Source organism: Agrilus planipennis, unplaced genomic scaffold (genome assembly GCF_000699045.2).
Source record: "Agrilus planipennis isolate EAB-ADULT unplaced genomic scaffold, Apla_2.0 scaffold229, whole genome shotgun sequence".
Classification (NCBI taxonomy): domain Eukaryota; kingdom Metazoa; phylum Arthropoda; class Insecta; order Coleoptera; family Buprestidae; genus Agrilus; species Agrilus planipennis.
The window spans coordinates 204,943-219,534 of NW_020438917.1; the positions used below are offsets into that span (position 1 = coordinate 204,943).

The window sequence follows — 14,592 nt, forward strand, 5'->3', positions numbered from 1 at the left end:
AATCACGTAGATCAATTCCGAATTCCGATTGCTGAATTAGTTCACGTAAATTTTTATTACGAACGGATGCTGCATCCAACTTCTCGTTATAAAAGACTTTCTCGTTATGATGAATTTTTTTCTCAATATAATGAGATTATTTTTGAATATAATAAGGTAAAATGTCCACTATAATAAGAAAATCAAAACGATTTTTTTGCATTAGCAAAGCTAAATTATGAAATGGAGTGTCACAATGATAGGTATTTTTAAATTTCAAAGGCACGCTTCTGCTCGTAGTAAAAACGTGCGTTATTAAGTTTGTTATTGTTGTTTCTAAAAATACAGTCGACACTTGTTAAAAATTTACAATAAAAACAGGAACTTGAGCCAAAAACGTAGTTTTTCTGTAGCTCATCGGGAAATAAATTATTTTTGGAATCAACGGTGACAGAAACAATATAATCTGCTAATAAACTAAATACATGGTATTTTTTGTTTTTTTTTTTATTTATATGTTACCGTCGTATTAAATTTACGACCAATATAACACACCACAACAACAAAATCAAACGCCATTTTATTTTTCTGGCCTAAAAAAACGTAAAAAAAATATTAGTTGTAAGAACGTATAAGTGAAACTTGCACAAAGGGAAAATATACTAAGGGATATAATTTTTTTAGTACTTTTTAATTTAATTTTACATTTTTAAAAACATAAGCTTGTCGCCACATAAGACCTTTAAATATCTTTCTCTTCTAATTTTCAAAAACAAATAGGATTTAGTTAATCAATCAGTAAAATTTGAATCGATGAAGCTTTCAAGTAATGTAACTCCATATTATTTATAATCAATTAGTAGTTAATGATTCTTCGATTAACTGACTAAATATTATCGTACAGTATCTAATTAAATTAAAACAGTTTGGAAGCATTTCGAAGTGTGTAGATTATTTTCAGTTCAAATTACAACATGTCAAGAGGGATTTATTAACTAGAAGATCGTACATCGGCTGCAACTTTGCCAGCAAGTCGCGAATGGTGAACTGAAATATGAATGAAACTGCGAATAGCTTTAACAAATTAAGACAAGTGTGGGCAGCAATGCAATTTAAGTTCAACCCATCCAAAAATAGAATGCACTTGAAGGAGCCTACGGGGAAAAAAAGGAATTCAAGACGACCTAACAGACTCTGAGGCGAGACAAATAATGTTAATCGGATGTTGTGTTCAGGGCCGTCCTTGAAAAACCACAAAAATATGAAATTAGCAACAGAGAAGAAACTTATTACCTGAAGACATAGTGTGGTTTTGCTTGCCACCTGTTTTGTTTCAGGCCAAACTACTAATGCCGTCAGACGGGTAGTCTTATTGACTTGTAGACTTATATTGTAATGCAAAGCCGGAGGGTAGAGCGGAAAAAATTACGAATAGTCAGGATTAAAAAGTATAATTTATAAAAATTAACTAATCCCAAGTTTAATGTTATCCTTTACAGATAGTTAAATAATTTTTTTTTAACGATTACCGATACCTATCATACGAATTAAATGCAAGGCATAGTCATCAATTATTGATTTGTGGTTTATTAATTCGGCTAGCTTTAAAACTTATGCCTAATGAACTTTAACTGTTAAGGCAAAACCATCAAGAAAAATAGCCCATTCAAAATCTAATCTAGAAAAACAATATCATATCAAGTATATTTATATATATATTCCTGTATCTAACATTAAAAAAATGAAAGGAAGTGATTTCTTTTAAGGGCGGAAATGTGTGTCAGTTCTAATAAGGCTTACAACTAGGATCGACGACGTATGAGGTTCAAAATACAAAAGTGTAAAATCCCAAATTACATACTTGGTTGACGAAAGAAAAGCTACACCTGGGCTAAGGTAATTTGCCTGTTGAAACTATGATTTTAATGTCAATATTTGTGTTGGCTTCACATTCAAGAACGAAAACAAACTTACAAAATTTATACCCTTGTAAATTTCAGTAAGTTAATATACAAAAGATGAAAGTTTTCAGAAAAATTGCGCGGCGCCTGGGAGTTCCAATAAATTAAAAAAAAAAAATGTTTATGCTTTATCTTCTTCATATGAAGCTGGTAAAACCTAGTANTAAAGCTAATAATTAATATTTAATTTCTATTTTACTATGCAATTAAAATAATTTTATAGAAAAGTAACTAAGGAATGTAAATAGATATGTCCTGTAAGTTTTTCCAAATTAAACTAAGAAAAAAGCTTTTATTAAAAATTAAAATACTTTTTTTCTAGGAAACGAAAAATATAATTATTTGATATAGAGGTTTTCTTAGGCAACACACATTGCTTGACTGTACTTTAACACCACCTGTTATTTACATATAAGGGTTATTAAATAATTTACAAATCAAAAATATCATTTTTTCAATGGAGTTTTTCGACAGATAACAACATTAACTTTTTTTCTATATTTTAACCGATAATTTATTAACATAATTTAAAGTAATGTTAAAAAATTAGGGCAAAATTACTTTCGTCTTTAAAAGAGAGGGTTTGATTTACAGTCATACTAATGTTCTTTAAAAATATGTAGTAAAATAAGTAGTTGTTTTAATTAGTTTGTACCGCTTTAATAGATAAATTTTTTAAATTATCTGCTGTGCAAATAGATAAATAGTTACTTTATTTTTACCATTTTAATTATTTTATTTTATTTTTCATTTCTTATCGCAAAAATTAAATTGTAGTATAAGAATATTAAAAAGAGGACAGATAGTGTGCTACATAAAGATGTGCTACCAGTATGTCGAAATTGGTCAAGAAAGTCCTGTTAACTGTAAATACCCGTCCCAATCTCTATCTAGTCTTCCATACATTCCCACTTTTACAATCTACAGCCTACAGCAGGTCAAACCTGGATCTGGACAAGTTGGTGAGAAGTGGCAAAAGACCACAGGTGTTATTTTGATATTTGAAAAGTAAGTAATTAATGGAATATTTTGGGCTTTAAAATGTAATATCACCAAAAATATCAGCGATAAACGGATGTAAAATAGTGTAAAGGTTATGTGTGTGTTCACAGTTTATTCAGTGCGTGAAGCGTGAACCAACATTTTATAGGACAATGTGCCAATACCCTCCATTTTAACGTCTGTATTTAATTTGAGTAGAGATTTATGACAGGGGATGATTTTAATGGAAAGTAATGATTTAATTGCATTTTAAAATAGGCAAGTTAGTGTCATTTACCTGTGTGTATGTATTTAACGCGGCTGTGATGTAATAGACAACACCATGTATTTCGAAAGTACGGTATTTTAAAAATAGGTCGAATTTTGAGAATGTGGAGTACACACTTATAATGCCGTACCTTTTTAAGTAAAACGAACACTTGCCTCATTCCGAACTATTACCATTACATTAAATGGAGGTAATACATTTCATTTACCTATTTTACTTCTGTACCTATTCAATTTCCACGAAATTGGTATTATTAATTTAAAATGAATGACATGTTATAGCTTACAGCTATTAAACTATTATTGGTATTAATTGTTATACTCTTTTTATAAATAGATATCTAACAAGATAAGTAGATTTGACACACTTTAAAATGTATTAATTCAATTTTTCTTTGCCTAAAAATATGTCAACATGAAAATAATATGTATATACAAATGCAGTGGGTATATTATGGTATTATGTTGCAAATATGTAAACATTGGCATGCAAATGTAGCTGTAGGTAATTGAAATTTAATATTATTATATATTAATAGATAACAATATTATTTGAACTGGAATATACCTAGTTGACAATTTGTTCCAGAAATTTTAATGGAAGGAAAGACAATAGAAATTAATTCTAAAATAAGTTGATTATGGCTAATGCAACCATTGAAAATGAGGCAGATTCAGGAATCTCAGCGACACCAACATCTGCAGCTTCTCAACAGGAAGAAGACTCAGAAGCAAATGATGCAGAAAAAGTGACAGGTTCAAATTCAAACTATGATTCGAGTGATACAAATTTTAAATTTAATAATTGTGATTTTGAGACTGCAAACAAAACTTCTTTGACAGCACACACAAATAAGGCCCACAAGAGAGACGTAGGAGGAAACGAAGTCAAAATGGAAACCGAAAACAACAACCCCCCGCCTGACAGAGTGCTGAGGAAAATGTTTGAATGTGATGTCTGTAACATGAAATTCTCAAATGGCGCTAATATGCGAAGACACAAGATGAGGCATACAGGCGTGAAACCCTACGAATGTCGGGTTTGTCAAAAAAGATTCTTTAGGAAAGATCATTTGGCAGAACACTTTACAACACATACGAAAACGTTACCATATCATTGTCCTATCTGTGACCGGGGCTTCCAACGACAAATCGCGATGCGAGCTCATTTTCAGAATGAACATGTAGGTCAGCATGATCTTATTAAGTCTTGCCCTGTGTGTAGCTTCAGAGCATGCAGTATGAAAAGCTTGCGGATGCATTTTCTTAACAGGTATTCACATTTTGTTTTCTAGTATTTAGGTTTCGATAATTTGGAGATATAGAAGAAAAAACTGAATACAAGCTTAAAGAGAAAAAAGAAAATGGAAATGCTGTAACAAACAATGTACAACCTCACATAGATTTTTGTGTAATAGTACAAGGTCTAATTCAAGGTCAAGGATTTTATAACAGTAGTACTTAATTAAAAATTTCAAAACAAAAATGACTAAAAGTGACCAAACAAACATTTTGACAGTGAAATGTTTTTGCTGAAGTTTTTGCACTCCTTCCTCGCATTGAAAGAGTATAATTTTGTGACAATTAGTTAGTCAACAAAAGTTCCTTTAAATTCAGTAAAAGAACTTCGTAAGAACTGTATGCTTAGTGAAACATCAAGGAACCATAAGTCTTCAAAATGACACTCAGAACCACTTCATTGTCAAATAATGGCAACAGAAGCCTTAACTAAATCATCAAAATATTTTTTCTTTTGCATGAGTTTTTCTTTCTATTTGTTGTTTGATTTGTTAGTATTGGTTTTGATGTTTTTATAATGGTATGACTTACGATTATTTGAATTTAATGAATCAATTATATTTTTTAAGACACGGTATCGACTTGGATAACCCCGGACCAGCAGGCTCTTCGGCATCGTTGTTGGTTTCCGCGGCTCAACAAGGTTATTCTATCGACGGTAGCACTCTAACGTCTTTAGGAAACCTCTCTAGCGGTTTATCTGTCAGTGTTGCTAATTATAGTGACTCTGGTGATTCCACGGGTGCCCGTAGTACTGATAACGCCACACCCCCTATGCATTTTTTGACTCCGCATGTGGAAATTTCGATGACCGACGCTCCCGCACATGTTTTCTCACCAACATTGGTAATTGAACATTTGAATTAAATAATTTGTACATTGTTAAGAGTTCTGTTTATTAGAGTGAAAATCAGCACTCTCAACCAGGCCAAAGTACCGAATCTGGACAACATATGAACGGCGACTGCCCTGCATCTCCCCAATCAGCCGATTCTAATTCAAATGCTCCATCGAGCAGTCACATACAATCAAGTTCCCTAAGAATCGACCAAGAGACCAGTATAACCCCTTCTATTTCACTTATTCCTATTAAACAGGAACCAAATGAGGAAACTTATGACATTGGTAAAAGAAATGACAATGCCAATTCGACTTCTTCTTCAGGAGCTGTTACCATGCAATCAGCCACTTCTACCAGTCTTAGTTCGTTAATAAAAGTTTCACCCCTAAAAAGTTTGCTCAGGGAAGACTTGAAAAGAAAAATTGGTAGTAGAAGTGGTTCTAGAGGAAGATCACCCAATCCAAATTCAGAAAATTCATCCAATGATCCTGGCACAACCACCAACGGGACTATTACGTCAACCGGCCCCGAACAACCTTCAGATTCATCCATGTGGAGGATTAATGGTAAAAGATCATTGTCAAATTTACAGTGCGTGTTCTGTGGTATAGGATTCCCCGATCAGACGTTGTATTTCCTTCATAAGGGTTGCCATTCAGATGCCAACCCTTGGAAGTGCAACATCTGCGGGGAACAGTGCTGCAATGTGTACGAATTTAATTCGCACCTGTTGAGCAAAAGTCACCAATAGCAATTAAATTTTACAAAAAGAAGAAGAAAATGCAAAAGAAATTAGACGGTTCAGTAACAACTCTTGAGAATGTTATTTTTTGATAGAGGTTCAATTCATAAGGAGGCAATGGGCAGTATATTTAGTTTGGTTTACTTACAATTTAATGTTACAATTTTGCACTCACTAAAAAGTGTTACATTGTAACTGAACTTTCAATTCGATCGAAAAATTATTAACTGATCGATATATTTTCTTATAAATTTATCGATGAACTTAAGCAATAACTAAAAACGAATATTTTATATCACTTGCGGGTTAATGTTATATATATTTAAATTTTAAGATAGATATTTTAGATTGCGTGAGCGTTTATATAGAAAACTTAATCGTACTATTTTCCTTTTTAAAAATGTGATTAATACATTCCAAAATGTTCATTTTATTATATAACAAAAAATATCGTGTGTAATTTCATTCTAATTTTTTAAAATTTGTTTTATTAATTAAGGGTACCGATATTAATTGCTCATGTAAAATCTGATATTAAAAAAATCTTCCAGTAATTCCAGTGGGTAATTGTGCCTTTACTGAATTTTTGAAAATGTGTACAAGTGCCTAGACCAGATAAATGTTGTTATTAAGCAACTATATATGATATACCATGTTGTGCTAAAACTATTCCGTCCAATTTGAATTGTTAGGAGTTTTATTTTGTTAAATGAAAATTTGTATACAATCTATTTATAAAATATTAGGGAATTGACGAATTGCTCGAGTACAAAAGTATACTCACATTTGTATGACCTGTAAAAAATAAGTCTACGTTAGGAAAAAATATTTAAGTTATCCTATTGTCCTTTTTCAATATTCCACAATGTTAAGTGACGGTAGACAAGAGTATTTACGTTAACGATTATGAGTAACAATTTGTTTGTCATTTGGATATCTTTTAGCGTTCGGTTATCATACTGGGGAAGAAATGAGTTTTTTTTACAAGTTTGACAAATGTAATGCTGTTACATCCCGTTGTTGTTGTAGTATGTATACATAATAAATATATTGTTTGTTTAATTATTTGACAATCAGGATTTGTATAATAATAACAAGAATATCTTTAGGGAGCTCGTAGAATTTAAGTGTTATTTTTTGATAATTATTAGAAAATACTCTGTAGATTTTTAGGGCGGTAATTATTGACAGATCAGATTGTTCTTTATTATTACAGATGCAGTCTACAAAACATTCCTTTACCATAAAAAAATAGTAATAAACTTGTGATTAATTAGATTTATGTAGTACCAATTATTTATTTTTATTTATGTAGGTACTCTGTAATTATGGATTGTATTTGTTNAAGAGAAAGTATACTGATCGTGAGTCAACCTTCTTGTTAGGAGAAGAGTCAACTAATAAAGCCAGCTGTAGTTTTTCGTTAATATGTCATTTAACAGTAATATTATTTGTTTATACCTTTAAAAAACAATGGATAATTTAAAATTTGTACAAATATCGCTTATATTTGTCGTATTGATTTGTATTGATGCTGCTTTTGGTAAGTATTTCAATTAAATTTTTAACAAAAGATAGGTAGGGTTCGTTGTCTGACTGCTCATTAAAATCTCCGCTGTACTGTATTTATAATATTCGAGAAAAACAAACGAATAAAACATTATTTTATTTACGTTTTGTAGCTTTAAACAGATGTTATGCTTGTCGTTCGAGGGGTGAACTGGGTAGTTGTAAAGATCCATTCTTATTTAATGCAACACAGGCTGAACAAGAAAGGGGTATAGAACTAATACCCTGTGCATCAGGATGGTGTGGTAAAATGATAGAAGCAGAAAACGATGTAAAAGAAGGCAAGTAAAACAAATAAGACTTTTTGTTTTTAATTACTTTCGACAGAGTGATACTTGTTAATTTATTTCACGTAATAATTGTAAAAAGCTTCGATTAATGTAGGTACAATGTGTCACACACGAGTGTATATAATTATTTTTTTATAGAATACGGTGTCGTACATCAGAGAAATTGTTTCCAAAGAGGACCTTCTGACAGTGAAGACAGGTGTGCTTACACAAAATTCAAATCCAGAAAAGTGTACATGTGCTTTTGTAAAGGTGATTTGTGTAATTCGAGTTCTAATGTGACTGTTAATAAATTTGTTTTTATTTTCTCTGCAATTATTGCTTCTATGTCCTTTAAATGTTATTTCTTAATTTAAAACAAATTTTTAAAATATGCTGATAAAAGTATGCTTTTTATTAATAAAATCATTAAAAGTTGATTTATTCTAAAAATTAAAGCTCTTCCAAGTAAACAAATAAGATATTTCTTTTATTCAGAAAGGCTTTTCCTGTCTGCAAATAGTATATTTACAAGAAGGTATAAAGGGATCTCATTAAAATTGATTTTATGAAATCACCCTGTATATATGCCGCTATTTGACGTCAAAATTATCTAACCTTATTTTACTTTGTCAATTAAATTTACTTATTAATTATTACAGTGGTGAGTTTTTTAAAAAATAGTAAATGGCAGGAAAACGTACAGCAACAACCCAGTTAGATATTTACAATTTGGAAGATGACGAGGAACCAGAGCAAGCAGAAGAATTCAAAAGAGCTCCTGAAGAGGTTATCAAAAATAGAGTTATCAAAGTGGCAAAACGCCGGAATCCAATTGGTTCTTTGGCAGGAGTAAGTGATTTTTCTATATAATTAGTGCATTTTTCAACTCGATGTTTGTTGTAGTCCGAGCCCGATAAGAAAAACACGTTCAATAATTTTACATTTGGAAAGTCAAACACAGAAGCCGCCAAGCCGACTTTTAGTTTCCTTACAAATATGAATAAAGAAGACGAAAAGAAAGCAAATAGTGCTAGTTCTAATCAAGTAACGAGTTCAAGTGATTCTAATGAATATTATGCTAAATTAAAAGGTCTTAACGAAAGTGTTACTAAATGGATAAAGGAGCATGTAGATGCAAATCCGTTTTTGAACTTAACACCAATTTTTAAAGACTACGAACAGTATTTAGAGAATATTGAAAAATTAAAACCTAGTAGCAATGAAAATAACACTTTACAACTAAACAAATCAGAGGAAAGCATACATTTAACAGAGAAGACCAAGACAGATTTAGGGGGATTTAGTTTTAAACCCACCCCTACATCTACTCCTCAGACTGACTCTACAAAGAGTAGTAACTCAACCCCTTCAAAGTCTGCCACTGAGAGCCAGCAATCAGGGTCTTCAAATTTGAAGAAAACACCTGATAAAACTGGATTTTCATTTGGTTATCCTAATGCACAAAGTGGAACAAGTCCAACAACTGCAACTGCCTCTCAAGCATTTTCCTTTGGTATAAACAATACTCAAAGTACCCCTTCTGTTTCCTTCGGTATACCTAAGTCATCATCATCATCTGGTTTCTCATTTACAAATTCAACCCCTTTCACATTTGCCAATGTCCAAAGTACAGAAACAACAAACAGTAGCAATAGTAAAGAAGTGAAAGTTGCTGAAGAGGAAACTGAAACTGATCAACCTCCCAAAAACGACTTCAAACCAGTGATAGAAGAAGGACATGTCTACACAATAAGATGCAAAGTGTTTGTGAAAAAAGGAGACTCTTTTGCTGACAGAGGGGTGGGAAATTTATTTTTAAAGCCAATATCAGAATCTAATAAAACTCAACTGGTTGTACGTGCAGATACTAACTTGGGAAATGTATTGCTCAATTTTATTCTCTCTGAGAATATTCCGTTCCAACGAATGGGGAAGAAAGATGTGATGGGTGTGGCACTACCAACTCCTGACTCTAAACCTCCGCCAATTCCTATCCTACTAAGAGTCAAATCCCCAGAAGAAGCCGACAACTTATTACAACAATTGGAAAAATACAAGAAATAATATATAAAACTGTAATACAGTTTGATAGTGTCACCTGTTGGTTGTTAATTTTAGTTTTACATACTCAATAAAATTTTTTTTGCCTAGTCTTTTATAGAAACATTTTAAATTCCATGTTAAAGTTCAATCGAAGTGGTATACTAGGTATAGGTATACTTAGTTTTTAGAATTTTAAAAACAATAACCAACAATAACTCGTTAGCTTATTTTCTCGCTTAGAACTTTAGAAAGGCAATACCCCATTATCGCTACATGAAAATGCACCTCCTACAGACTTACTGAGCGCAAAGCATTTTAACTTTTCACAATTTTAACATTAAAACAAACTTTACATTTGCAAAATTTCGCGTTCCAGTGTTTAGGTAATAACGTCACAATTTTATGTACCAATACAGAAATGTTTAAGAAGTTAAGAATATACCTCGATTAGTATCATCGCCAGACCTTTTGGAAACAAGATATACAAAAATTGATCTTTATCTGTCTACCAAAAAAGTTTAAAAAGTATAAAAACAGCATTGATTAAAGTATTACCTTTTCTGTATGTCGGAGTTTGTTTGAAGAACGGATTAATTCTCAGCATACCCAAATATAACTACACATACACTTAATGTAATATAGTTATTAAACACTTTGATGAACACAAAATCACTTAAAGTTGTTTTCCGTAAAAGTACCTGTTTTTTTACATGTTTAGACTTGCCCGAACGTTTTACCATAATGGAATCCAGAAACGGAAGTGAAGTCATTGTTTAAAGCACCAATCAGATCTCCACCTGGAAAACATAAAGAAATTCAAATTTGTAATAATTCGCTTTATTTTAACTTAAAGATTTAGTTAAAAAAACAACAAAATAAGGTGCTTATATTCAATTGTTATTAAAAAGATAATAATTTTTGGTAGCTTTTGTTTATAAAGTTCGTTTTATTGACGATTTTAAGAAAAGTAATAAAATGAAAAACCAATGAATTTTAAACAAAACAAAATATATTTGTTTGTTAAATAAATAAGAAATAACTGCTACTAAATTGTTCAACAAACTTTGTTTTAAATATTTGATATAAAAGTAAATTAAAAAACTGAATACGATCGAATAAATAGTTTAGTGCGCAAGGGCTAATTAGTACTATATTTTTTAATAATGAAACTGTTTTAAGTTACTGCAAATAAAATTGTCTGTTTATTTATATTGCGTTCAGGTCAGGAAAATTAAAGGATTTTATAATATATAAACTAATCATTTCAGTTTAAATCAATTTTTATTTAATTATGAAAAATAAAAACAGCTGCTGTTGAAAGTGAATCAATCGAATGATTGGAGGAAATGATTCATTTTAAACTCGCAAAATCGTCTATAGAAAATATGAACCCTTTTTTATAATTGATAAAAACATTATTTACACACATTGATAATACATGATAATGGTAATAAATTGTTTTGTTCGCACTGTAAAAGTCCATTATTCATTTTGTGTAATTATGTGACAAAAAGAAAAAAAAAATAAAATTATCAAACATTTACATAAGATTGTTAAAATAGTTTGCTAAAAAGTATTGCACTACCTAAAGTATCGTAACATCTATCCTTTATGCTAAAACATATACATAATTACAACGGTATGTACAACAAAAGGCGATATAATAATATAATATTTAAATACTATTTAGTAAGGGTGGGCGTCAACGATTTATTCGATGCCTGTCCCAAACCCAACTGAATGTGTTTCATATGGACTTCCACATGATTCTGGAAAGCCATTTGGTTCGATGGACTCAATTTTCTTTTGATTATTTCCATGGTTCCTTGGAGAACTTGTAATTCGTAAGCATTTTGGTCAGAATCCGCCAAACTTTTAACTTGCAACATAAGCGCCGTTAGGTCTCGAATAAGTTCAAGAATTGATTCGTTCGTTACAGGACTTTTTTCAGCGGCCATTGCACTGTTGTTCCTTTGTACGATATCGTTGGCTTCCTCTTTACATTTTTCTCTAAGATGACTGGGTGCTAACATGGCAGCCACACTTGGTTCAGGAGCAATTTCTTGACAATGCTCCTGGATCTCGTTCAGATAGGTTTCCAGGTCGTTGTTTAACTTTTCCAGATCGATTAGAATCCCTGCGTACCTTTTTTCGAAGTCTTCGGGGATTTCCTTTTCGTATGGACTGAATTTCTCCGCTTCTTTATTCATGTTTTTCAAAGTACCAATCTTGGACTTTTTAACGTTCAGTATTTTAGTTACGAGAACCATTTTCTCCAATAATTTAACGGGGAAACCCCCGATCTGCCCTGTTATTGCAGTAATTTGTGGTTTATTGATGTTAGAACCTGACAAAAGAGGATCGCGTTTATGTTTAAGAGATGAGGGCAAGTACGGTGAGAAATCGCCTGCTATTGAGTACGGAAGGGGTGAATGTGTCGAAATGCCGTTTCTTTGGCGGTATTTATTGTTGTTAAAAATGGAAATTGTCATGGTTTCAGGTGGCTCGTTCGATAAAACTTCATAATCAGGTACAGAATGGGTTCCCAAACCTTGTCTTTCAAATGTAATGCGATACGTATTGTTTGAAGTATCCACTGCATCTATACTGCCAGTGAAGAGACCATCTTGAGGTTTTCTCAGCCTTGCTGTAACTTTGGTACCTATTACAAGCTGCATGGGTATCTCAGGAGGTAAATCCTTAAAATTGGAAGGATCTGTGGCTTTGCGTTGTTGAAGGGCACGTATTTTATTTCTTTTTTTCTCCAATTCAAGTCTTTCTTCGTTAAAAAAGGCTTGAGAACACCTACGTGGCTTTCCCATCATCCTACGAATCTTTGTCCATTCACATCTTGTAAGCATACGAGTTTTTAAGTAAGGAAACGATTCTTTCAAGCAGATACTAAAATCGTTCTCTCCAGCAAATAAACATCTGTCAATGTTACTGTAAAACCACTCAAAACAAACCCATTTATGTGCTTTGGGGAGTTTAAGAAGGTTTCTTAACCGTAACCCAATCTTCTGACCAATTTTTCTGTCAGGAGACTGAGGCCTAGGTGATACACTTTTAGGTGGTTTTTGATCCTTTTGAGCTGATTTTCTAGGCGACACCTTTGGAGAGTCTTTGACACCACGAGAAGGCGTCGACAATTTTGTTTTTTTATTTGGAGACTGCATTTGTTTTTTTGCTGATGGCACCCTATGATGTGGTGTATTGATAATGTCATCATCATAATAGAGTCTGTTTTTTTTACGAATTCGTGCTGGCATCCCTCTGGCGTTTAGTACTTGGGGAGGAGTAACATTGACTGGCTTGGGGGTTGCTGGTGTCCCTACTCGTTGTAATCCAAGAGCTGCTGGACCTAACCTAGGAATATCTTCGTCGATTTCCATGTTACTATCCTCGTCCTCGTCCATAATTTCCTGTTTTATGTTCATATCATTATTTTGCATCTTTTTACCGTTCTTGAACTCCAAAAGAGCAGCAGCTGATTCATCTGAAATAACCATACTTTCATTAACATAAAAATACAACACAATCTTCACACTACTCTTTTAAATACATGCAACAACTTATTTTGATTTATTAGCACAACACAGAAAAACAATTTATTGACTGTTATCACGATTGCTTCTATTCTGCTTTTATGTAAACTTGAATTTGAATTTAACTGCACCATTTTCAAATTTAAACCTGCATTTCCCACATAATTTTATAAATAAAGTTGTACCTAAACCTATTTGCAACCACAATAGTGATCTTTTCTGGATGTAATAGATTAAATGAACTTTTTATTCTAAGTATTTGATTACATGGAGAATAGGTATTCACTCGATTATTTTTATTTATTATCAGAAAACTCACTTTCAAGTTCGTCCGCCATGTTGACGTTGACTGTACGGAATTGTGGGTAAATTTAGCGCGAGCGCGTCGAGATTACGCTTCAGTGTAAAAATAGTTTTTGTCTCTCTTGTTTAAACATTTTATTATACACATTTCATCAAAATATGTATTTGTAATTATGAAAAATGTAAATAAATTCTTTAAAGGCATTTTTGGCATGGTTTTGTCTTTACTTTTTTCTTTATTTCGAACTGTAAAAATGCGATTATTTTGCGCAAGTCTCTTTTAACCCGCCTGTCGCCTTTAAACTTACAATCAAATAGTGTTTACACTACCAAGTAGATCAAGTATAGTATCTAAATAAAGCATAAATAAAGTCAATACGCCGCCATTTGAAAATACTCTGTCCACCATCTTTAGATTTCTTCTTATTATTGCAATTAATTAAATTTATGTACTTACACACTACAACTTAAATTAAAAAGTTTTCACAATGAAACATTTATGCATAAATCAGAATATGATTGAAAAAGTTGATTAAGGATGTCTTATTATAATAGATAATAAATAATATTAGGTGTTTATTAAATATAATACACTATGTAGCCATTAAATAATATATAAAATAGTTTAATTATCAGAATTACGTCTCCCACTAATAATAACATCTATTAAAAGTTTAATACGTATCTTTTATAAGTAATTTAAGTTATATTTAGATATTAAAATCGTATTATCAGTTGATTAATATTATTATTTATTTAAAAGAGAAAG

General features: G+C 31.7%; 4 protein-coding genes across 9 annotated transcripts; 3 read left to right on the forward strand and 1 right to left on the reverse strand.

Annotated features, from left to right (window-relative positions):
• The first annotated feature begins 2,732 nt into the window (after positions 1-2,732).
• On the forward strand, positions 2,733-7,153 carry LOC108741089 (ikaros family zinc finger protein). Of its 5 annotated transcripts, XM_018475716.2 has the most exons (5): positions 3,547-3,714; positions 3,799-3,965; positions 4,053-4,482; positions 5,078-5,354; positions 5,411-7,153. In XM_018475716.2, exons 2-5 carry the CDS (start codon positions 3,851-3,853, stop codon positions 6,098-6,100), a joined length of 1,512 nt encoding a protein of 503 aa, XP_018331218.1. In that variant the 5' UTR covers positions 3,547-3,714; positions 3,799-3,850; the 3' UTR covers positions 6,101-7,153. The 5 variants fall into 5 exon arrangements, with proteins under 5 accessions (XP_018331214.1, XP_018331215.1, XP_018331217.1 ...); XM_018475712.2 differs by lacking the exon at positions 3,547-3,714 and adding an exon at positions 2,733-2,948 and having other exon boundaries at positions 3,799-4,482; XM_018475713.2 differs by lacking the exon at positions 3,547-3,714 and adding an exon at positions 2,969-3,400 and having other exon boundaries at positions 3,799-4,482.
• A 292-nt stretch (positions 7,154-7,445) lies between these two features.
• LOC108741098 (protein quiver) lies at positions 7,446-8,313 on the forward strand. Its single transcript, XM_018475730.2, has 3 exons — positions 7,446-7,634; positions 7,774-7,941; positions 8,089-8,313. The coding sequence occupies exons 1-3, from the start codon at positions 7,565-7,567 to the stop codon at positions 8,304-8,306; spliced, it is 456 nt and encodes a 151-aa protein (XP_018331232.1). The 5' UTR covers positions 7,446-7,564; the 3' UTR covers positions 8,307-8,313.
• Positions 8,314-8,507: 194 nt separating this feature from the next.
• LOC108741092 (nuclear pore complex protein Nup50) lies at positions 8,508-10,082 on the forward strand. The gene is made up of 2 exons (XM_018475719.1): positions 8,508-8,781; positions 8,836-10,082. The coding sequence occupies exons 1-2, from the start codon at positions 8,617-8,619 to the stop codon at positions 9,994-9,996; spliced, it is 1,326 nt and encodes a 441-aa protein (XP_018331221.1). The 5' UTR covers positions 8,508-8,616; the 3' UTR covers positions 9,997-10,082.
• Positions 10,083-11,254: 1,172 nt separating this feature from the next.
• Positions 11,255-14,094, reverse strand: LOC108741085 (protein lin-9 homolog). Of its 2 annotated transcripts, none has more exons than XM_018475707.1 (2): positions 13,840-14,094; positions 11,255-13,471 (listed from the first exon to the last, which is right to left on the reverse strand). In XM_018475707.1, exons 1-2 carry the CDS (start codon positions 13,856-13,858, stop codon positions 11,658-11,660), a joined length of 1,833 nt encoding a protein of 610 aa, XP_018331209.1. In that variant the 5' UTR covers positions 13,859-14,094; the 3' UTR covers positions 11,255-11,657. The 2 variants fall into 2 exon arrangements, with proteins under 2 accessions (XP_018331209.1, XP_018331210.1); XM_018475708.1 differs by lacking the exon at positions 13,840-14,094 and adding an exon at positions 13,706-13,830.
• Positions 14,095-14,592: the final 498 nt, after the last annotated feature.

Bases quoted from the DNA above. Each gene is read 5' to 3' on its own strand.
- LOC108741089 (XM_018475712.2), top strand. From the start codon at position 3,851: ATGGCTAATGCAACCATTGAAAATGAGGCAGATTCAGGAATCTCAGCG. The intron at 4,483-5,077 runs GTATTCACATTT...ATATTTTTTAAG, and splicing joins CGGATGCATTTTCTTAACAG to ACACGGTATCGACTTGGATA. The intron at 5,355-5,410 runs GTAATTGAACAT...TCTGTTTATTAG, and splicing joins ATGTTTTCTCACCAACATTG to AGTGAAAATCAGCACTCTCA.
- LOC108741098 (XM_018475730.2), top strand. From the start codon at position 7,565: ATGGATAATTTAAAATTTGTACAAATATCGCTTATATTTGTCGTATTG. The intron at 7,635-7,773 runs GTAAGTATTTCA...TACGTTTTGTAG, and splicing joins TTGTATTGATGCTGCTTTTG to CTTTAAACAGATGTTATGCT. The intron at 7,942-8,088 runs GCAAGTAAAACA...ATTTTTTTATAG, and splicing joins AGAAAACGATGTAAAAGAAG to AATACGGTGTCGTACATCAG.
- LOC108741092 (XM_018475719.1), top strand. From the start codon at position 8,617: ATGGCAGGAAAACGTACAGCAACAACCCAGTTAGATATTTACAATTTG. The intron at 8,782-8,835 runs GTAAGTGATTTT...TGTTTGTTGTAG, and splicing joins CAATTGGTTCTTTGGCAGGA to TCCGAGCCCGATAAGAAAAA.